The following is a 23,032-nucleotide window of genomic DNA, read 5'->3' on the forward strand; positions in this document are numbered from 1 at the left end:
TGCGATTGGTTAAGGTTAGTGCTTTCGAAAATAATTTATGATGTATGGGAATTTCGCAGAAACACAATGGAGCCGTATTGAGCTTCGCTGACACGGTAGATGCGATTCAGCAACTTCAATTCTGCTGCTTTCGAATCGTATATTCGAAGTAAACATAGCACTTGGGTATTCTCTTTTTCCTTTTTTATTCCGTTTTTTTTTCTAAATTCTGTACATCCTCACATACCTCACATATGGTCTGGTGCTGGCAAAAATAATGAATAAGTTGAGTAATATAGCTATCGAACATACAGTAACGTAGTAAAAGAAGGCGAAATCAAGCATTCACCTACAATTGAGGCAATGACTGAGGAGGGAGAGCAGCTTCATTTGTTACTATAGGTGATGAGAGCGAGACGAGCTTCAATGTAACTGTATTGATTCAGAAGAGAAGCACTACGGATGTGCACAAGTTGCAGGAGATGAACCATGTAAAATGCCCTGACGCAGTAAGCGTAGGCGTGTAGGATGATTTGGTGACGTGACTTACGTCTTCCACTTAATTTACTTTGTTCAGGAGGAGAAAAAGATCTGTTTAGGCGATATTACGGAATAAATAAAAGTAAGCTACAAATACATTTTAGGAGATGCTAAAATACTATAACATTACATACCTTTATATTTATTTTTATATGTGTATGCCGTTCTGGCGCGAAGCAATTGTCTGGACTAAACTATTGCGTGTGTCACCATATATTAATTAGTCTGTTACGTTCGAGTAGCGTGGGAATATGCAACTCTCCGTCGTCCCGGCGTAACTTAAAGTCGTTTTCATGTGTTAGGGATACCCAGAAGGAATCAATTATTTTCAGTGTAGAGAATATTTGCATGAGTCTGGTTCAGAGCGTGAATGCATAAAGACGTGTTTTATTTGGAATATTACAACTCGTGCCCTTGACGTTTATGACAATTGGATCCAAACGTTTTTATTACATCGTTGTAAAATGGCGGACAATCATCCAACTGAAGAGCATTCACTTCTTTGCATGCTGTTTCGCTTCTCCATCTAGTGTTAATATGACGGTTGCAACAAAGAAGAATTGTGTTGTGTATGGAGACGTACTGAAAGTCAATACGTGCCAGCGTTAGTCCAGAAAATTTTCCAACGGTGAGTTTAACTTTTCTTAGAGCGATCGAAGTGGACCAACTGTTGAATTTGATAAAATGACGATTTAAAATCACTGGTGAAAGCTGATCCTAAACTTAGTACATATTCAGGAAATAGCAGACACTCTTCAGGCTACTTGGTCAACATTCAAAAGGCATCTTCAAGAAATAAGAAAAGTTTAGTACTCTGGTCAGCAGAAAGGAGGTAATATTGCAGCACGACAATGCCAGGCCGCACCCAGCAAGAATAACCCACGAAGAAATAAGGCAGCTAGGATAAAAAAAGGATAAAGTTCCTGGCGTTAAACAGTCCGCTTGGAATGCGCCCCCACGTTCACTTCAATTCAGAATCGTTTGAGGTTTACCAACGTGTATCTTGCCTATACAATGACTTGCGGTGGCTAGCCGATCTGTCAAGTCAGTGTTTTTATCCTCCCAGACAAGTCTGGTACCAATTTATCGACCCCGGAGGGATGAAGGGCTTGGTGAGCACTAGGGCGGATTCGAACCTCCGGTCGATTGTGCAGGAAGCGGAACCTCTAACCGCTACACCACACCCGCCCCAAGGTAGCTAGACGGGGAGGTTATTCCGAATCCCTCTCACATCCTCCACACATAGCACCATATGATTTTCATTTATTCCGATTGATGGAATTCCTTGAGGAATAAAAATTTCAAAAATATCGATGAAGTGCGAGCTCACCTAGAATCATATTTTTCTTCAAAGGAGACGAAATTTCATAAGCAGTTTATAAGCACGAAATTTTGAAAGTCTACCAGCAAGACGGTACATAGAAGGCCCTGGATAACATCGGAGGTTACATAATCGACTAATGAGAGGATCAAAAGTAGGTAAATTCTTTTTCTTTGTTGCCACTGAAAAAAATTGACTACTTATGGGTACCCCTAATAATAATAATTACTGCTCATTATTAGAACAGCAAAGAAATTTTGACAGATCACGGTCTGAAATTATGAAAACGAGGTCAAAAACTAATAATTTTGAGACTAAAAGCAATGATAAGCCGGAATTTTTCAGCAAAAAAAGATACAATTTCTCGGGGGACTGAAATTCATCCTATTCTAGAACAGGATTCTTCTAATGGTACGGAGTTGAAACAATGAGGTCCTGAATTTCTTGGTATCCATTGGTGCATACGTCGAAGCACGTACAGCCACTACCGAATACGTTCAGCCGCGACGGGCGCTTCGTCAGCGCGCGCTCTTCCTCCTACTTTGCCCTCATGGGGCGCGAATCGCGCTCACACGGGTGAACACATTCGGACATTCGCCCACCTTAGATGACTTACATAACGATAGCGTTTAGTACAGTTACACTCATAGATTTGGAGACACTACAAGTTCAAATTTCGCGTGCACTTCGCATTTTATTCTTTCTTTACTTTTTAAATGTTTAATTCGGATTTAATTATTATCAGGTTTGCTTAAAAATCCAGAACAGGTAGAAAACGTATAAAAATACCCACTTATTTTCACATCGTTCTGATTCTCACGTCTGACGATGTGGAGGAAATTTCAAGATTTACTTGGATGTCAAAATGGAAAAACTTGCATGCAAATGCACTACAGTACTAGATTGAAAAGATTATTCTTTGAATGGCTCTTAGGAAATTGTGACGCATTCAAAATAGCAAAGATTTCAAGTAAGAGTTAGCAAATGTGTGAGAAATGTATCGTAGAAGTCGAAAGGTGGCGAGAATCGCATCGAAAATGAGATTATGTAAGCATCGGAAAATTCCGAAAAATTCCAAAATTTAAGTTACTTAATATAGTCACACCAAGAGACAAAAACGATTAATTTCAGGAGCCAATTTAATTGTCTACCAACTTGCGTTTGTACTCACTCATAGCATTCTTGAAAAGCGTCGGAGAGCTTTTTATTGTTGCCATGGCAAAGACAGCAATTATTATAATCATAATTGCTTGCAATGAAATATTCACTATTATCACTATCCATTACTTGTCATCAAATAACTTCACTATATTGGGAAATTACTGTCTGAGTGGAATGTGGCATTACTCAGTTGTGCCGTTTCGATGAGAAAAACATAAGAAACACTGACCTTTTAAATTTGTTAATATGCATCTCAAGTTTCATTTTTTAAATTTCGTTCAGTGTTTTTCTTCATGTCGCTATAATTACTCGTTTCCCGTCTCAATATTAGAGAATTTAATTTCCTTGGCTTAAGCAAACATTTTTCCCAGTAGTCGTTCTCCACTTTTCTTACGGTTGAACTGTTTCTGTTAATGCTGTACCCACCTCTAAGAAAACTCAGATTAGCACGGGTCTACGGGATATATTTTTTCAAAACTTAAAAAAGTTTAATGATAATGTTTTCAAAAAGAAACATTTTTTTCCTAAATTTGAGAAGTAATGAGCAACCAACTTACTGAAGTGAAACAACAATGCACTCGAAGCTTGTTTGGATAAAACAAAACATACAGCAGATTTTAAAAGACGCGAAAAAGAAGGAAAAATTCAAGCATCTGGATATGTGAAATAGTTTCATGAGATTAGCTCTCATATATGCGAAGTGAGCGAGAAAGGAAGCTTTTACCTACAGATTCTCCCAATGTTTTTTTCGATATTCTTATTTCCGCTATTCTGGTCATTTTCAATAGTCATTTATTTCTCGGCGATTCCATAGTCTCGAAAAGCACAAAAATGTTTATTGAAGTAATTTCTTGGTATTATGTAATATACATTTTGTACTAGTAAGTTTTGCTGTTGAAACATTTAATTTGTAAAGAAAACCGGAACCATCTTCCTGGTGAAGTCTCTATTCACTAGAAAACGAAATTTAATAAAAGAACTGCTTGGGAGAGACATTTTGCGAGCAGCGCAACGGAAATGTCTTATCTTAAGGTTTTTCTAGAAGTTGCACTAACGAGAAAACAAACAACAACACATATCTCGACTCTTTCAAATTAGCATAGATTCCCACGGGGTATATCGCAGCAGGTGCTGCCTTTGAAATAAGATCTAATCAAGCGTCATTACTGCAAAAATTGATGGCATGAACGTATTTTGAGGGGAGATGATTCAAATTTACTGTTATTGTTATTATCATTGCTGCTATTTTTGTCATTATTACTACTATCAGACGTCGTGCTGTTTGTTTCGATTCAGCCGCGCCCGAATAATTCTTATAATTTCGTTGATTTTGCGTAGTCGAAAAAACTCAGCCCAGCTAATTGAATTCATCAAATATTTAGTCTAGATTACTTATCAAACCTGAGATCGCAGTAAGATCTTAGAGGAAACATAAAAGTTAGGAAGAAAGTATGGTACAGGAGAGAAGTCAGCTTAGTCAGCTGATAATGTCGAGGGGCTCTAAGTGGGAGAGCGCTATTTTCCGCTAGAGAATGTAGTAATTATATGTCGATGATGCACAACAAGCATAGTCACAGCCTAGGAGGAAGGACTAACTCTGGGTCTTTCAAGCCACGTCCCCACATGAATACCCCAATTAGTGTTGGCTAGTTGGGTCGTTTTCACATCGTTAAAAAAAGTGAGCGTTACACAAGGCACACTGCAAAACTCCTCAGATCATACTGCTAAAGGAACGATGGTTTATTAAGAGGTTTATGTTTCACTTTGCTGGAACAGGCGGTGCTTCTTCCTTCTTTATTGGAGCTCCTGGACCTTCTCCTGCCTTTTCGGCAGCAATTTCTGCCTCTTCCCAATCATATGGGAATTCCTAAGAAAAGTTTTTTTTTTAAACAGCTAAATGCTAAAATTCATTCAAGGCAAAATATTTTAAATCATTACTTTATTGGAGATGAAATATTGGTACTTCAGTAGTAGTTGAAGCTTCTTAGTGTCAACATTCACATCGTCATTTCGAGTAATTTGAGGTACATATATAGATACATATATAAGTGAGCGAATAATAGTATTGAACAAATTTATATGACATTTGTGAGTCTTTCCGTATCGCATGATAGTTTATATAGTTACAAACTACGATTTGTAGTGCAGCATCACTGCAGCACAACTAATGAATTGCTTAAGACACGAGAATCAAGACAAATGAGGTTCTCTTAGTGTAAGAGTTGTTCGCCAAAAATTCGCGATACACACGGCACTGCATCCCAGGGGATCTACAGGACACTTTCCGCAGTGGGACCTCCTGTGAACTCCACGTGTTCGCTGGAAACCCGCCGAATCACTGCATGCGTATTACTGTAGCTACGCTAATTGAAGGCATCATCCCACAAATCTGGGGTGGTACGGGTTTCAGGTGGGTTATGCCTATACGGGGTCGCAAATTGTGGAGAAGGTGATTCCGTCCATTTCTTCCTAATTTCCGTAAAAAACGGCTTGGAAGAGGCGAAGAGCGCCCCAACCTTGGACACACGCCGTAAAAATCGGCGTGTGCAAAAGGCTGGGGCGCTCCGATCGAACTTGTTGTAGAAAATAGCGCCCCGGAACGCTCAAAGGCGCATCTTCCGAGCTGTTTTTTGCGGCAATTAGGAAGAAATGGACGGAATCACGGAATCACCCTCTTCCCCACAATCTAAGATCCAGCATAAAGTGGATAAAGGATAGTCTAGCGTTAATCAATCCGCTTGGGATGCGTCACCACGTTCACTTCAATTCAGACTCGTTTGAGGTTCACGAACGTGTAACTGGTCTACACAATGACTCTCGGGGGCTATCCGATGTGCCAAGTCAGTGTTTTTATCCTCTCAGACAAGTCTAGTACCAATTTATCGACCCTGGAGGGATGAAAGGCTTAGTGAGCACTAGGGCAGATCCGAACCTCCGATCGATCGTGCAGGCAGCGGAACCTCTAACCGACTGCGCTACACCCGCCCCCGTATAAGCATAACCCACCTGGAATCCCAGATTCGTGGGGTGATGCCTTTATTTCGCAGTCCTTTGATAGCGTTTCGAGACCGCATCGCCGTGTCTCAACTGCTCGCGTGGTGTTCTGTGTTGAAAGAAGAGTTTTGGTCAAAATATACAAAGGAATGCTTTTCTTGGAAGTCCCGACTTCGATCTTTGAATGTCGCTTAATATTGGTATGTTGAATACGTGGCTTTTATTGACGGAAACAACTTCTCCGTTGAAGATTCAGCCTCGTAGCGAGGGAAATTTTCCTTTCCGTTCACCTTACATATCTGGTGACATGAACAGGACTGTACGGAGCAATCTACGCCAGGAAAAGATTCTAGAATGATGATGGTGGAGATCAAGTGTCAGCTAATATAATACATAATCGTGCGTATGACTTACTCTGCACAATTCCTAGCTGCGTGGTTTGGCCATATGGTATCAGGAAAGGTTTACTGTATCAGGTGCAGATAGTGCGATGACGACTAAGCGGCGGAAACGAGACGCTTACTGCCTTATTCGGAAGAAAGAGCATCTAGCTGGGCTCGGCAGATGTCCGTCACCGTCCTCCGATTCCGAGATCATAGCACACAAAATACTGATGGCGTTTTGAATAACCGCTAAAAGTCCAAGAATGGACGGAAAAGATGAGTACATTACGATCACAAACGAAATGACCAGGTTGAGCCATGCATGTAGATCAAAATCTCTGCAAGTTTGACATGTGTGGCTAGCTCCCACAAAAAAAAACCTTGCGATTTTTCGCGCGTGGTAATCTGTGATGTTGCTAAGTTCAGCACATGAGGTAAACACTAGCTGATTTGTTGCGCTTGAACACTGTGAACAGCTTGAATGGCTTTAATAAGGTCATGAGGCACTGAGACAGTAAATCACTGACGATCAAAGTAAATAGCTAAACCATTGATCTTTCCACGCTCTGACGAAGGGAACAACGCCAAAACGTTGGCTGTAAATAAAAATCAATATCAATCCAGACTACAGCTCAAGTAAGAAGTAACAGTCATAAAACCACTTATCAACTCACTAAGGATGCGCCAACGCGTTTAATTGGAATTCATAATCGTTGAGGTTTTCGGAAAAAGTGATGGTATACGCGCCAACCGATGATAACATCAGTGTTTTTATCCTCCCAGACAAGTCTGTCACCAATTTATCGACCCCGGAGGGATGCAAGGCTTGGTAGGTACCAGGGCGGTTTCAAACCACCGACCGTATAGCTACCGCGGATCTCTAACCGACTGCTACACCCTCCCCAGCTTAAGTAAACTAATAAAAACAACGTTTTTCTTCTAAACCGAGCTAAACATTCATTTTAAATTTACATTCTGCGGCAATCACATGTTGTCGATTTCATGGCAATCTCAAATCTTAAAAGCTCTTAAGATGACTAGAAAATAAGAACATACAACAGAAATCTCTCTTTAGTCTAATTTTAGGTATTAGGATCTCTGCACGAGCAGATAGGTATAATAGTGCAGTTCAAAGGTATCAGAGAGATACTCTTTGGCCGTGCGTGTGCTATCACTCGTAATAAGTTGCATCGTTGGAGAGACGAAAACACATAGGAAGACCAATATGCACGCGCTTTTCTGTATTTGAGAATGGTAGTAGATGAAAGAGGGGGGAGCGTAATCACTCTCGCATATGTGAATTACACTCCTGTCCCTACCTACTCGTGGAAAGGTCCCAACATTGCAATTTTCGTGATACACTGTCTTTGAAGAACAGACATCAAATCATACTGACCTTCTGTCCGCTCATTTTAATGGCATTGGTTATATGATTATAGATCTCGTTGTAGTTGGGATCATCAGAGTACGCAAGTTTGTCGACCTCTTTCATAATATCCACAAATTCGACAGGCAAACCTGTATTGCTAATTTATTGAATGTTTGTACAAAAACATGTAAGCCAACAGAATGAGTAAACCTCCTAAGAATTCTCGTAATCCTAGTCCAGTTCGCACTGATTTCTGGTAGTCGAAAATGTCCTTTGCATTCTTAAAAAGTCATTTTTACATTTTTACCGTTGTTTCATTGTTTACTTGAGCGAAAATTCACCCGTTGAGCAACCCATGGCAATGCTCCCTTCACCAATTCAACTGTCACGTACAACCACATCTCCAGATCATCCATTCGACTTAATTCTCTGTTCAGGTAGGCATTTCTTGGTGCATATCTGAGAAAAGACTTTAATTTACACAACGTATTCTACAAATTAATTACATATTCGAAGTACTGGGATAAGGGAGCAATAAGAAGAAGAATTACAATCTAAGGCAGCTTCAAGGAAAACCCTCCAGCATACTTGAACAGGGAACGCTGGATATTTAGCTGTGCATTGGATTTGCACTATGATCCTAGCGGCAAAGGTGTCTTGAAAGTCTTTCTTGGAACAGAATAATAAAACCCTTGCAGAGGAACAAATTCTTTTCGAACATAAATGCTTATACTCAGCGCCGAGCGTAGTCAACCGATTTAGCATAACTATTTTACCGGTTGTCTGTACATGACCTCTTGCCTGGCCACAATCGTCGCTGTATCGCATCTAACTAGTTGCGTACATTAGTTATTAGTAATACGGTCTCCCAGTAAAGGCATATAGTCGGGTCAAAACGACATGAAGCACGGAAGGTTGCGTAAGCGGCTGCGCTTGAAGCGGTGCAGTGGAGACAGCGGTTGGAATCGAGGCGGCATCATGACGAACTGCAGAGATGGGTGGCGGTAGCGAGAATCGTTCCATGATCTCAACCGCTAAGCTTCACCGCGCCCTTTCGATCACATCTTCTTACGCAACTGTCCGTGCTTCATGTCGTTTTGACCCAACTATGCCTGGGCTCAAGAAATATGCACCAACGTCTCTGGAAACGATGGACAGGGAGGAAAAATAATGAACTAATCGCTTGTTTCTATGGAAATTGTCGCTCTTATTGATGACTATACGTTATAGACGTAAAAGTTTTGGTTTCTTCCGTCGACCTTTTTGTCACCGTTTGTTTCCCTTATGAATAGCGTATCGAATGCAAATCTAGCATTTTTCAAAATGTTCAAAGGCAACGTATCACGAAATTGACAATGTTGGGATCTCTGCCAGCGCGGTGTTTGTTCCAACGAGGTACGTTAGAACGCGCCCGGTTCTCTAAAGGGTCTAGGGTCGTTTGCTTTACTTAAATACTGCTGAGGAAACCTCATTGATCCTCAACCGTCTGCTCGTGGATCCTTGGGTGCACACAAGGGAGTGGGTTTCTTACCTCGAATGAAGAAAACCAGTAGTTTCCTTAGGCTACTGGCTTTCGAAAACGGTGTTCGAGGTAAGAAAGGAGGTTCTACTCCAGTTTCGTGATACCCTGCCTCGAAGTCTGCGGTACTTTAAGTTCGTGTTTTATCTTTTTTTTTATCACAGTTGTCTAAAAATTGATATTTTTAGTGTTATGCTAGGAAAGTGGGCCAAGGAAGGTTGGTAGAGTTGGCCTTGTAATTGCCTGCTGCTTACCTTTGTAATTTACTTTTCGAGTTTTTCTAGCTAACATGTTGCTGGCGAATTCACAAAAACATATGAAGAGAAGAGAATAGTCTTTCTCTACTTTACTAATTTTTTTCTCATTCTTACTCCCCACATTTGGAAATTTATTCGCTTCGTTTTTCGTCATTAGGATCCCGCAAAATTACTACCTTTTCTCAGTTGTTTAAATTTCTTCTTGTTTATTTCTTTCTTCTGAAAAATGATTGTCGAGGTCACCAACCTGGCGCTTCCGATGTATTTTGATGGGTTTGGTCGAGGTGCTTTATGAGTGCCATCTGGATTTCTGTACTCATGAGCAAAGCCGAAGTCGAGGATGTACACCTAAAGATACATAGAGAAGAGCCTTGAGTTAATTCCTCTACAACAAGATGTAGAAATGCAAACTTTGCTGGAGGATATGTTGATACGAAAGGCTGCATGGCAAAGAGAGAGAAACCAACATTTCTTAGATCCTTAGGATCGCCATTGAGTACTCGTCCTATCGCAAAAGTAGACGGGTTAAGCGATCGATGCACAAAGCCAACCTAAAAGACATTAGCAGAGATGTGAAATGAATCGATGGTGGAAATGCATTTGCATCAAAAACAAAGGAGAAGATAGTTTTTTTTTTACTGCTGGACCAGCAAATCAATTTAACGATCTTGAATATAGTAAAGTTGCCTCGACTTGGGTACCACACTGAGCACGTGACTCGAGCAAACCATCAGTGGTCAACATCCGTGAATGTGGGGTTTTGAGTTCCGCTGGACACGTGCGGACGGGTGCGTCCGCTTGCCACTGAGGGATTAGGCCGGGATAATCGCCATTCCGGCTATTTCGACAGCTCAAATAGGTTGTGCAAAGTCATGACCGAAGACAGAGGAGGTTTCGTTCCCAATACTACGGAAGAAATCGTGCAAATTTGACGTAAAGAACTAGATACACTGCTGAATCAAGTACGATAGACTGTGGCGCCACATTCTGTTATTTTGCCGTCGCCGGCTAACACTCCGACGCAAAGTCGAACTTCACCAAGCCAGGATTGGCTCTGCAGTTCGATTTCAGCATTCCGAATACTCTGAATTCTCTTGTTGTTCCGAAGATTTTGGATAAGAGGCAACCTAAACCGAGCTATTACCCCACTAATGCAAATAAACCAGACTTCTCACTATAGCTGACACTGATCCGGAAGTATTCGATTTCTATTACCAACATGCAAAGACTGAAAGTACGCAAACCACTAATTCTATTCTCGCTGCATTCTTAAGGGAGAAAACAAAGAAGGAAGATAAAAAGCCCACTGCGTCACGCCCAGCCGTATGGAAGACTACGAGACATCATTACGTGCTTCCTAGTAAGCTCTGTCAGTAGGTAGAAGCGGCATAGGAACCCACTCCTCAATGAACCCAGCCTCTTTTTTTTCTTTTTCATCCCAGATGCTAACACATTACCATGGCGGTCAGCTGGACGGGCAGAAGCTAAAGCTGCAAGGACACCCAGCAAGAGGAAGGTTTGTCAAAAGTCCAACTGTTATAACTGCCGCCGCTTCTGCCATTTTGCAAGTGACTCAATTCGAGTGCAAGGGACCCCCAAAACAGTAAAGGTTAATTTATAGCTGATCGTACACACGAGAAAAGTCAATTTTGGATGTCGTTACATTCGACATTCATTCGCGAAGTTCTTTTGAACGATTATTGCACTAGATGTATTGAAGCTAATATGTCTAAGAGAAAATTCTTCTTCAGGATATGAAAACGAGAACTTGTAGATGATGAAATTAAAAGGCTATTGGCATTTGGTGTTATTGTGGAGATAAACACTCTATTCAAACTTTCCATAAAGCAAATTCTTTTTTGGTAGCTAAGGAGGAAGAGTAACGTTTTATTCTAGATCTTTCGTCAATGAATAGAAGCCTGGAAAAGTATAAAGTCAAATTTGAAGATTTAGCAAAAGTTCTTCCTTCGCTACCCAGGTTTTCATGGCCAATTTCGATAGCAAATCAGGTTCCCATCACATAAAGATTCGCCACAATTGGGCTAAGTTCCTAGGTTCGAATGTAGAGAAAAGTACTTCACCTTTCTTGCAAAGAATTTTCATTTATAAACTGCGCCAATGGTGTTTACAAAACTAATGAGGCCTTTATTAGCTTAACTGCGATCCCAAGAGATCAGTATTGCCGTTTACTTTGAAGACAGCAGATTTTGGCAGATTCTGCACAAACTTGCAAAGGGTACATTCAGGTCACTAGAGAAGACCTTGATAACGACGGCTTCGTAGTAGCCGAAGGAAAGTGTACCTGGATCCCATTCCAAATTGAATTGGTTAGGGCTTACTTATGAAATAGTTTTCTTTGGATTTTTCACAGGAAAAACGATTCAAATGTTGTAAAATTGCCTCTGGCCTTCTGTCCAAACGTTCACCAACAATGTTAGATCGAAGGAGATGGCAAAGAACATTGGGTTCTATGAATTTAGTTTGGTTATTCCTTTAAATAAAAGAAAGAGTGTGGAAAGCAGTGGTTACGTCTATAGCAAAGAAACAACAACTAGGGAGAGCTCAAACGTATAGATGGGAACTAGACCAAACAGAAAGAGCCGAGATCTTAAGTTGGTTAAGCTTTGGTGAAGAATTCCAAAGTATCTCATTGATATCAGAAGGAAACCTACTCAGTGCGACTAGAGAATTTTCTGACGCTCCTAAATTAGTAGGTTCGATTTGATGCTTAGACAACCATAATCCTGTTCGATCAACTTCAAACAAAAGCTGATTGACTCGCTCACCACGGCTAGAGAACATTTTGGTATCTTATCGGGACCAGGAGCATTTTCGGGTTACTTGTTCGGTGAGGAAGTTGTCTGGCACTGTGACAACCAGGCAGCCTTCGCTACACTAATCAAAGGTAGCAATAACCCAGACCTTCAAATTCTTGCTCAGCGTATCTGGAAACTTCGCGATAATTTAAAAGTGATGGTAGAAATTGTGTGATTTCATGAGAATGTAACACAGAGACTAACGAAGCCTCTAGAGAGATTGATCTTGATGAATGGTGCATAGGATGCAAAATTTTTGAAGAACTGCAAAGAGTATGACAGAAATGAACAGTGGGCATGTCCTCCAGTACAGCTAGCAGGAAATGCGAAAGATTCATTTCCAGAGACGAAAACCACGCAGCCGTGACTCATGATGCCTTCTTGCCGCAGGCCCAGAGATGGTGGATCGTTTCTTTGGGCTGGTTGGTCCCTCCTCCTTTTCTTCCAATGTGTTGTCCAACTCTTATTTCTTCCAATTCAATGACCGCTCAGACTCTGTTGTATGCCAAAGCAAATAAGAGAAGACGTATAATAGGGTTTCCAATCTGGACATCACATTTCTTCCTCCTATTCCTCGGAAGAGGGGGGGGGGGGTTACCTTTCCCGCTTGTCCAGTGTAGGTCCTACATGTAGGTATTGCTATATTATTTTGGAGGAAGAAGTGGGGTTTTAAATTAAACTGGATGCGTGCAACTCATGGGGTGGTGGCGAAGTAATTGCCATTCATGCTAATTCAACAGTTCCGCGACAAGATAGGGATACGCCATCAATATCCACAAGATAGCTGAGATGTCTATGAGTCACTTCCTAAGGATATAGGCAAACGGCCAACAAGAATGTCTGTCACACATATCTCCTATCTTCAGGCTATCGCATCATCTTGCTCTGGGATATGCACGCATTTTACGAAGACATGGTACAGAGAACAACCATTAGTAGTGTAATGTGCATCAGTGGGAGGTGGGCTGATCAAGGTGGTCAGTAGATAGTAAAGCCAAAGCAATAGAATAGTAGGAAACAATGAGAGCGGAATAGAGCGAACTAACCGGACGGCTAAACAACCTGCCTATATCCTGCTTGGGCCGCGCTTCCAGAATTTTGCGATCATCAATGTTATGATCTACCATTAGATCTACATACAACATAGTGGTCTACCATGCAACAAGAGGCTATGCTTTTCAGAAATGACAGAGGCTCGTAAATGGAAAAATGGATAGGCCTTTAATGGATAGGCTGCAGAGGTTGGGGCTGATGCAGGAATGGACGAAATCACAAGGATAGGAAATATAAGACAGATCAAGAAGGAAAGGGTTATTTTAACGTCTACAGTGAAGGAGCGAAGAAAGGTTGTGGAATTCGTTGCGCCATTAGCAATCCCCTACTTACCAGAAGAGTTTGTTTTTAGCAGTAGGTCCGGTAAGCCATTCTCAAGGAACTACGCTTCACCACGAGAAAATCATTTTGGATGCAGGACTTAGAGCGCAGCTAGCTACACCGCACCCCTTCGAGGAATGGTGCGGCGCAAATGGTGTTTCCGGGGTCGATTCCTCTTCAGTCCGAAGACGAATCGACCCCAGAAACATCATGCGGGTGAGTGGTCCGTTAAGTTTTTCGAAACCTATATCAAACCTGCGCCCATTTAGCTAATATTTGCTTACATCTCTGGCGAAAATTTGCTGCAATTAGCGCTAATGTAATTACCAAGGATCTCGAACTTCCTCGTGGCTCAATCTTGTCTCAGAGTCATACCGCTAATATCTATTCATACTACTATTTAGGGTAGCTTTCCTTCGCTATATTTGTATGTGCACACGTACGTATTCTTGATGATGGTAACACCTCGGATTTCTTCCAGCATCCTATTCTCCAGATTTCATAGAGCTATTTACGATTAGATTAGAATTAGAACGGCCCGGAAGATGCGGCGCCGCACAGGGCTGGCGCTCCAGTCGAACTTCTTGTAGGAAATACTGCGCCAGAACGCCTGAAGCCGTATCTTCCGGGCCGTTTTTACGGCAATTAGGAAGAAATGGATGGAATCCCTCTCCATAGTCTCCCATCCCGTATACGAATACTCCACCTGACATCCGTACCACCTCAGATTCGTGGAGTGATGCCTTTAATATGTCACATACCTTGTGTAGCTCTTCTATAGCTTTCAAGCACTGCATTCCTGCACTTAATCCGCAAGGCAAGGAGAGTTTTCCGTCTTTGCAAGCTTTGCGAATGAACTACAATTGGATGTTGTCTGTTATGACGGCATGCAAAAAAAAATTTCGAGACAAAAACACCCTGAAGTTTCTTCCAGCTAGAGTAATTGCGATCCAGTTATAGTCAGGAGCGGCACCGCGATCGAATACCCTGACATACGTATTAATACTGAATGTTTGCTAAGTTAGACCAATCACACGTTAGATGAATACAGTACCTGCAGAAATGCTTCGACTTGCTTTTATGTTCCATGTGGAGGAGAATAAACAATTCGAATTTTAGCATCGGCACGGCTGGTTGTTTCTTTTCCAACTGAAAATTCCCTTTTTTGAACTCTTTTTTCACTTGAAGTTTACAAAAGAAATGTTTGGGGAATGATGCTAATGATGAGGTAGCTATGGTAAATTCGTATTATTTGGCGTGAGATTAAAGTTTCGACATTTAAAGCATAGTCCCGTAGTGAACTCATTAAGCCATTTTTAGATTCGACTAAATCGGAACTGAGATCTGTAGTTAAAAATGTGAACTTGTTTGCGTGTTTAATCATGAAACGAGCGATTCCGCATCTTGTCGAGTGAATCAGGTACTATTTGGAAACTTCTGAATAAATTCCAGCAGAAAAATGTGGAGGTGCGATGAGCAGAACGGAGACCTGCACACTAATTTATTTTGCCTTCCTCTTATCACACATTCTCTTGGTGAGGATAATGACAAACGACAAAGTATCTGGCGTTGATGTTGTGATGCGCCATCACGTTCGCTTCAATTCAGAATCGTTTGAGGTTCACGAACGTGTAACTGGCCTGTACACTTGCACTTGCAAGGGGTAGCCGATGTGTCAAGTCAGTGTTTTTATCCTCCCAGGCAAGTCTGGTACCAATCTATCTATCCCGAAGATACGAAAGGCTTGGTGAGCACTAGGGCAGATTCAAACCTCCGATCGAACCCGCCCTAGTGCTCACCAAGCCAAGTACAAGTACAAGTACAAGTACGCACGATTATTGTCATCCAGGCACGTCGACCCACCAGATACCTTAGGACACACATCGAGCTACGACTGTGTTACCGCATTGATTACTACATTTTATAAGAGTAGAATGACTACAGAGAAGAATGTTCTTTTTACCAAACGAAATTTTTAGAGATTGTCTGCTCATTTGTGGAAATTGCAAAAAAAAAAAAACTTTGCAAACCTTTGAAATTGAAAATTCTGACAATGAAAGTGGGGCTCTGCCTTTCTGAGCTGCTAATCCTTGACGTAATTTTGAATCGAGATTTTGGTAGTTCTATTCAGATTTGTACTTCACTGATTCTTCTATTCTCACCTATTCATTCGTCATTCTTTTGCTCCATTCCAGTCGTCGTAGAAACATTTGTTTGAATATAATTATTTCCTTGACTTGATGATTTTAATTTAATTTCAAAAAGCAAAGAATGCAGGTAAAATAAATAGAAATAATGTGAATAAAAAAGGGATAAAACAGGCTATCTCGTAGAATTTTGTTTTGTAAAAGGAACATTCTTCTCTGTAGTCATTCTACTCTTTTAAAATGTAGTAATCAATGCGGTAACACAAACGTAGCTCGATGTGTGTCCTAAGGTATCTGGTGAGTCGGCGTGCCTGGATGACAATAATCCCCCATAGTGGTTGAAGGAATTTGTGATGAAAATTTGAATGATAGAGAATTTTTTGAAATTAGCACCTTTCAATAGATCTCTTCTTCCTGATTAAACAAATCCACTTGATATTTGAAGAAACTTCCAATAAATCGAAAAAAATAAACTTTCTGTAAAAACACATGAAATGTTCTATATCTTTGCAGGTTCAAAACTGACCGGAGCTAAAACATATTAAAGAAGAAATCGGAAAAATTCATGGGACAAGGACTGTTCTCTACTGTGTTGTGGCGACAGATGGCGAACCTAATTTGTTAGCGATTTATGAACTGTCAAAAATCAGAGTAAAAATGCAAAATACCGAAGTTGTAGTTTTAGCTGCAAAAAACATAAAATCCTGTTGAGCTGTAAAATCAAGAGATGAAGCCCTCCTACAACAAATAGTTTTCTTGCATATTTTGCAAGAAACCTATTTTTAAACTGGTAATGTTGGTCGTTCCTGGAGTTCAAACATGTGACTTCAGTCAAATTTACAAAATCTTCAGAGTCATCGAGTTATAGCTGTGGGAGATATCAAATTGTTCGCAATATTATGTAGATTACGAATATGTAACCATAATTTTACTTTTCGAAAGAAAATGTTCGTGTCAAAAATCATATATCCTTGGGGCGCAATTATCTCGTACTCAGCCTTGTTAATATGTACCCGCAGGTAATTTTTCGGAAACTGTTTCCCTTATGGGTTTTGAAAGTTCTAATTACATTCAATCGATAGAGCTCGCGCTCACTAATCTTTTGATGTGTAGATCTTATAATAAAGATCAAATTGAGGCGAGTTATGAAAAAAAGACGAAAAAGACGCGGATTCGCGCCTTTTTCGTCTTCTGTCGAAGAATTAGCGATTCTACTGTACAGAATAATAGTCAAGTACCAACTCTCGCTGAGACGGCCCAGTATTCTGTACTTCTATCTTTTTGACATGACAATAAATCGAATCATACGAGAAAATGTTGCAATGTAACCTTTTTTTTAGTGTATGCATCCCGAAAGGAATGACGAGCAGCAATCATGAATTGCCACCTCTAAGACATCTTGCAGAGAACATCAATCCAGCATACTCATAAAGGACATTGTGGACAGCAAAAAACTGTGGAGATTATAGTCGAGTCGACTTGAATCAATCACGGTTGAGGTCCGCTCAAAGCCGAAAGGCGAGGGGTTCCGATCGAGCTGGGATCATCGCTAGCTTCACTCTGCCTGAACAAATGAGTAGAGATTGTGAGAGTTCACAACCTCTTGTTCTACAGCACCGTTTCGAGAGAAACTACTTGTACGAATTCACCAGCCATGAAATTTCATGGCTGGTGAATTCGTACAAGAAGACTCATGAAGACAATTCATGAAGATTTTGACTCTTCCTTGCCATGAGTCCAGGTGATCTAGTCGTATTGATTGCGCCCACATCGTAAGAACCCTTAAAGTATTAGTCTTGCGTTGACCAATGTTCCTAAAGAGTACGGGATGGTCCGCATGAAGTGTGACAGGCTAAAGAAAATCCAGAAATGCAGTGACTCCTTGAGCCGAAGAAGCAGGTAAAGACACTGATTGGACCTTCCTGTAAAAATTTGCGCCAGCCTACAAAGAAAGGTGCAAAGAAGACAGTGGAGTAGTGTGAGATCATTCTTCCGATCTTCTTTCTGAACGAAGCTGTTTGCCCGCCAAACTCGTTCGATCTTACTTTTTTGGATTTTGCTGTCTGGTCGGTTCCAGAGAACACAAGTCACTGTATCCGTTGAATGGAGCACTGGATGAGGCATGGGCCATGAGAAAAGATCGAGCCCATCCTCAAAAATCTCTGGAAGAGATTGGATGCTTGTATTGAAGCTAAACCCGGTCATTCTTTATATGATGTGTGAGAACTTACGTAGAATTTTCCGAATAATGAACCGAAAAAAGTTGGATTAATTGGTGCACAGTTGTGGGTAGCTTTTTGCGTCGCACGTCATGTGGAACACCCTGTATACGACCAGGTGAATGCTGCCATCATACTAACTAATAAATAGTATCGTGTGTATGTGAAACAAAATCCCAGAAAGGAAAATTTTCGTAAAGCAATGTCATAAAGCGGAACAGACGAGTTCCAAGGTGTCGAATTGAGACACCAGAAAGCACCGTGGAGGATCCTACGGTACGTGACAGTTGTGACGGTGCAAGAATATGGAATCAACAGGGTTATTAGCAACAGCACCGAAACCACGCAATAAGTCCATTTGTGAAGAAAATTTGAATTTGTCAGAAAGCAGATGAGGCGTTGAGATAAGTTTCGGGGCAGTGACAGCACCATACATAGCGTTTCACCCTAACGTATGTTTCCGTTTGCCTATTCTCTTGTGCGCACCGTACATCTATTCATCATTTTTCCAGATTCTTTCTTCAGAAATTGCACAGCCAGACAGCTGCTTAAATATGTAGTAGCTAACGGTTTAAGTGATTTGACGTTAAGCTCTTATTTTTAGAAGCATAATGACGGCTTTGTCGTCACGTTAGGTGGGCGCATCATGATTCTATGTTACTTGTAGAAGGAAAGGCCGAGAAAAGTAATACTTTGAATAATTTTTCGAATTGAAGGTGTAACGGTATCGTGGGTATGAAAACAAGTTTGAATATTCTTTAAACCTGGCGCCGACACTTTCAGCAGGAATATTACGAGATCTTTCATCGATCTTACATTTCTGATAAAGAGAGCAAAAAAGCGTTGTTAGAAAAGAAAAAACTATTGGGGGTACGAATAACTTCCGAGGGTTTTTTTGTAACTTTGAAGGTTTATTCAGGGAAACTGACACAATGTATTTCATTCAAAGTATTGTTGATAGTTAGCTACGACTTTTCTGTATCTTTCAGGCAGCATACGGATTCCGTGTTGGAAAAATCCCTCGTTTTTTGAGGCGACCTAAGAATTGGAGCCATTTTTCGCAAGAAGTGAAGTGCAGCTCAGCCAGGCTATTAGTCCTCAGCCAGAAAAACTAGTAGTTAGAAAGACCAATGTTTGGTAAATACAGCGGGGGGAGTACGACATCCTATTGAAGCGCCTCCAAAGTCTTTTTGAAGATTTTTTCAACATGTGACTGAGGGTGGTCGTGTTGAAAGATCACTTTGTCATGTCTTTTGGCATATTGAGGACGTTTGAGCATCACTGCTCGGCTCAATTGCATCAATGGTTGTTGGCAACGTTCCTTAGTGATGATTTCGTTGGGTTGGAGTAGCTCAGAATGGATCACTCCAAGCTGATCCCACTAGATGCACAACATGAGTTCCTTGCCATTAATATTCGGTTTGGGCGTTGAAGTTGATTCTTGGCTGGACCGACCGACAATTTTGTGAGCTTTGGGTTATCACAGTGGATTCATTTTTCGTCTCCTCTCATGACTAAATGCAAGAAACACTTCCGATTTTGTTTTTGGAGCAGTTGTTCGCATGTGAAAAAACGACGCTCGATGTTTCTTCGGTTGAAATACTACGGAACCCAGCTTCCATATTTTTGCACCATAAGACGGCTTGAAATCGCTTGTTAAGTCATTCCCTAGGTTTTAGCAGGCTCCTCTTCACTTTGGGATGAATTTTGACCTAATAAAGCCTCCAACTGACCTTCTTCAAGCGCTTCTGGCCTCCTTTAGCGTTTTTTCACTGGTGTCGTCACTTTTAAAACCCCGGAATCACTACTCACATGCTTTTATTGATGGAGTATACTCGCTATAGTCTTCTTAAGCAATCCATGCCCATCAGCTGCACTCTTCTCCAAATTAAAACGAAAAAACAGTGCTTCCCGCAATTTGTGTTTTGTTAGCACAAAAGTTGACATTGTTAGTCTACAAAGAAAGTAGATTGTTTACACTTCAGCAAAATGACATATACTGGTTTTCTAAGAGAAATTATGACGCCTTAAAATGAATATAGTTACAAGATGATCCGATGCGATTTAGTGTTAGTTACGGCATCTTCTGCAATAGCGTCAAAACTTATTTGTACCCCCAATATTTTAGTTCTCGTGGAAATACTCCGTCTATAAATTCCTATCGATTACTGAAGGAGAGCGAAGCGAGCACCACACGGAGTCTGGCGTTTGCTGGACGTTCACGACTGGCTTACTGATAGTTTCATTTTTGTGTATACACATGACTGGACTAATGATATGATTGATAATTATGTGAATGATAGGTGATGACTATTTCAATCATTCTATGATGGTGATTTCATGATATTACAATGATCTTTCCAGAAATGAGGACCTAACCCAGTATCCAGAACACTTATTTCTAGGAAGCTGAAGAAGTTGTAAATGGGACACTATCCCCAATCCTTCTCCCAAATGTTCTCTCATATGATGTCGTTAATACACTGGAGCAAACTCTGTGCAAAGGTATGCCAGTGTGGGAAACGACCGCTCGTCAAAAGAACAGTTATAGTGTTAGAACTGGTATATCAGTCGCCAATGTCGATGATCATTGATCGATCATCAACTTGATGTATCGGCTAGCATCCATAAGTCATTATGTAAGCTAGACACACGTTCGTAAAACTCAAACAACTCTGTATTGAAGCGAACGCAGACACTTCACTTTATTGTATTCTCGACGACTTCAGAAGCTATTGTTTAAGAAAACTTTGAACATGCTTCATTCTTTGAACATTGAGAGACAGAAATGGGACTCCTTGCTGTCTTTTAAGTAACCACATACCTTTAAAGCAGCCAAATATCCTTTTTTCGCATGCTCAACTACGTAAATAGTGTTAAAACAGCGTTCTGGTTCAATAGGTCGCACCACCTTCCAATTCCCAATGATTTCACCCTGTTCAAAAATTGTTGCTATTCTGTAATTTTTGGTATTTTGTGTCTAACAATGAAAAATCTCACCTCTCCGAGAGCTTTGATGTCCTTGCTCGCTTTTTCCCTTGCTGAATGCATATCTTTTGGACGAGCTCGATCAGCATCAGTGAATGCTGTCTCGGCCGCAGGTGCTTTATCCTCCTCTTTCAATACCATGTTTTATTTTTCTTGTCTAATATTTACACTCTGAAATACGTTTCCTTGCGGGAGTTTGTAACTCGCAGAACTAAAGAAGATCCAAAAGTAAAGAAGCAAACTTGTTAGTATGATAGCCTGATAGGATGAGTGCCGTTAAAATGAATGTGAAAATGAGACATACTCGTGATGATCAGGACCTAACAACATGTTTTTGAAGCAGTGGAATCAATTAGTTATTTTTTTAATGATAAAGGCACTGATTATCATTTTTAGAAACTTGTGTAACTGAACCATGTGAACTTCTCATGCGCTCGTGAGCGGTTACAAGGTGGAAGATCATTTCCAGTGCAGACATGGGTCTTCTTGGGCCCATGTGGTCTGAAACAGACCACATCGTTCCACTTAATATATTTCTATAGTACATGATTGCGAAAAGTAAATCCTCTGCTACTTAGCATGGTCACATTACTTTGTCATCGAAAACATTGGCGAGTAAATGCAGTAATGTTTAACAATCAGGAATGCTGACAATGGATTATTCTGCTAATATTTTGAATCTACATGTATTGCGCAAATTGCTGATATAAGAAGCTTCTACGAAATCTGGAATGTCTCACCATATTCAAAAACTTTGTGGGCTTTGTGACAATCATACAGATGATTGTCATTTTTACACCAGAAAGATTTTTTTCTTAAAGGGAAATGTTTGCAGGAGGTAGCCAGACACAGATACCAGTGGTCACCGTTTTGTTCGTCCTCCCATTCTGATGCGACCATTCCGGAAGCTCACAGAATATAGCTCTGACAAAACACTGAAACTTGTTGAGCTGTCCTAAATCACATCACCAGCGGACTATCGATTTTTAGCTGGAGAAAAAAAATTGCTGTAAAGTAGTGAACTAGTTCTGAATAGTCGGAACACGGCTATGTTATTCTTCGGAAAGCGTGGAAGATCCTAGGAAGTTCACCGGCTAAATGGGCAAATTTTTAGACTGTTTTGCAATTTTCGCGACACTGTCCAATTTCTGCAGCGGAGTTTTGTCATATCTCAGCTTCGCTCGAACACAACGAAGAAAACGTAGACGTCCACGGCTACCGATACTTCATCAGTGAGGTGGGCTGTTCCAGAAGGGCATTGTGTGTGACTTTGTAAGTCATTTGCTATTGTGTAGTTATTGAAAGAATAAAAAAATCAAAATCAACAATAAAAATCTGGATAAAAATCTAAAAATTTACGTTTATAGTACAGAATGTTGTTGTAAACAGTTAGAGAAAGTAACTCTACGGTAGTAAGCTCTAATTGTGTCACTGCCGAAAACTGTGACACACACAACTGGTTCGATTTTATCTTCAGAACACTCCAGAACAAAATTTACCGAAGATCTTTTTAGTCGCATAGATATTATTGCTGCATATCCACTAAATGTGCCAAGTTTCAACGTAAAATATTCGTGTCGTTAGTGAAGGAGTACAGAACAAAATGGAAAAATTGACTGCGATGATTAAAAAAAGTACGTTTAACATATCTATGGTTAGTTCCAAAAAACGTAAATTAAAGAGGAAAATAAATATGTTCTTGTTCAAGCCTTTTATTACATTTCCACTAAGTTTATCAAGAAGTCAAGAGAAAGCAACGAAACACTTTAACCTCAATGTATCTCTGCATTTGTATAACACCGGAATGGAAGGTGTGTCCAGGTCCGTCTTCCGTGAACGCCTCGCCCACTGCTGCGTTTTTCGCTGCATCCTTAGTGCTTTTATTTGTAGAGATGGAATGTCGAAAGGTTTCAGTGGAGTATCGAAAGGACAAAATAGTCACATGCAGTATAGAAAGAGGTTTTT

The 23,032-nt window shown here is 40.6% G+C and overlaps 1 protein-coding gene across 1 annotated transcript; it reads right to left on the reverse strand.

Moving 5' to 3' along the window:
* Window positions 1-4,760: 4,760 nt before the first annotated feature.
* RB195_006696 (uncharacterized protein) lies at window positions 4,761-21,208 on the reverse strand (the record flags this gene model as incomplete). The annotated part of the gene is made up of 11 exons (XM_064179922.1): window positions 4,761-4,868; window positions 7,775-7,896; window positions 7,958-8,027; window positions 8,089-8,206; window positions 9,771-9,871; window positions 9,991-10,074; window positions 14,475-14,570; window positions 14,631-14,700; window positions 14,768-14,862; window positions 20,904-21,014; window positions 21,080-21,208. The coding sequence occupies 11 exons, from the start codon at window positions 21,206-21,208 to the stop codon at window positions 4,761-4,763; spliced, it is 1,104 nt and encodes a 367-aa protein (XP_064036839.1).
* Between the last annotated feature and the right edge of the window lie 1,824 nt (window positions 21,209-23,032).

The sequence above is a fragment of the Necator americanus genome, chromosome I (assembly GCF_031761385.1).
Source record: "Necator americanus strain Aroian chromosome I, whole genome shotgun sequence".
NCBI classification, from domain to species: Eukaryota; Metazoa; Nematoda; class Chromadorea; order Rhabditida; family Ancylostomatidae; genus Necator; species Necator americanus.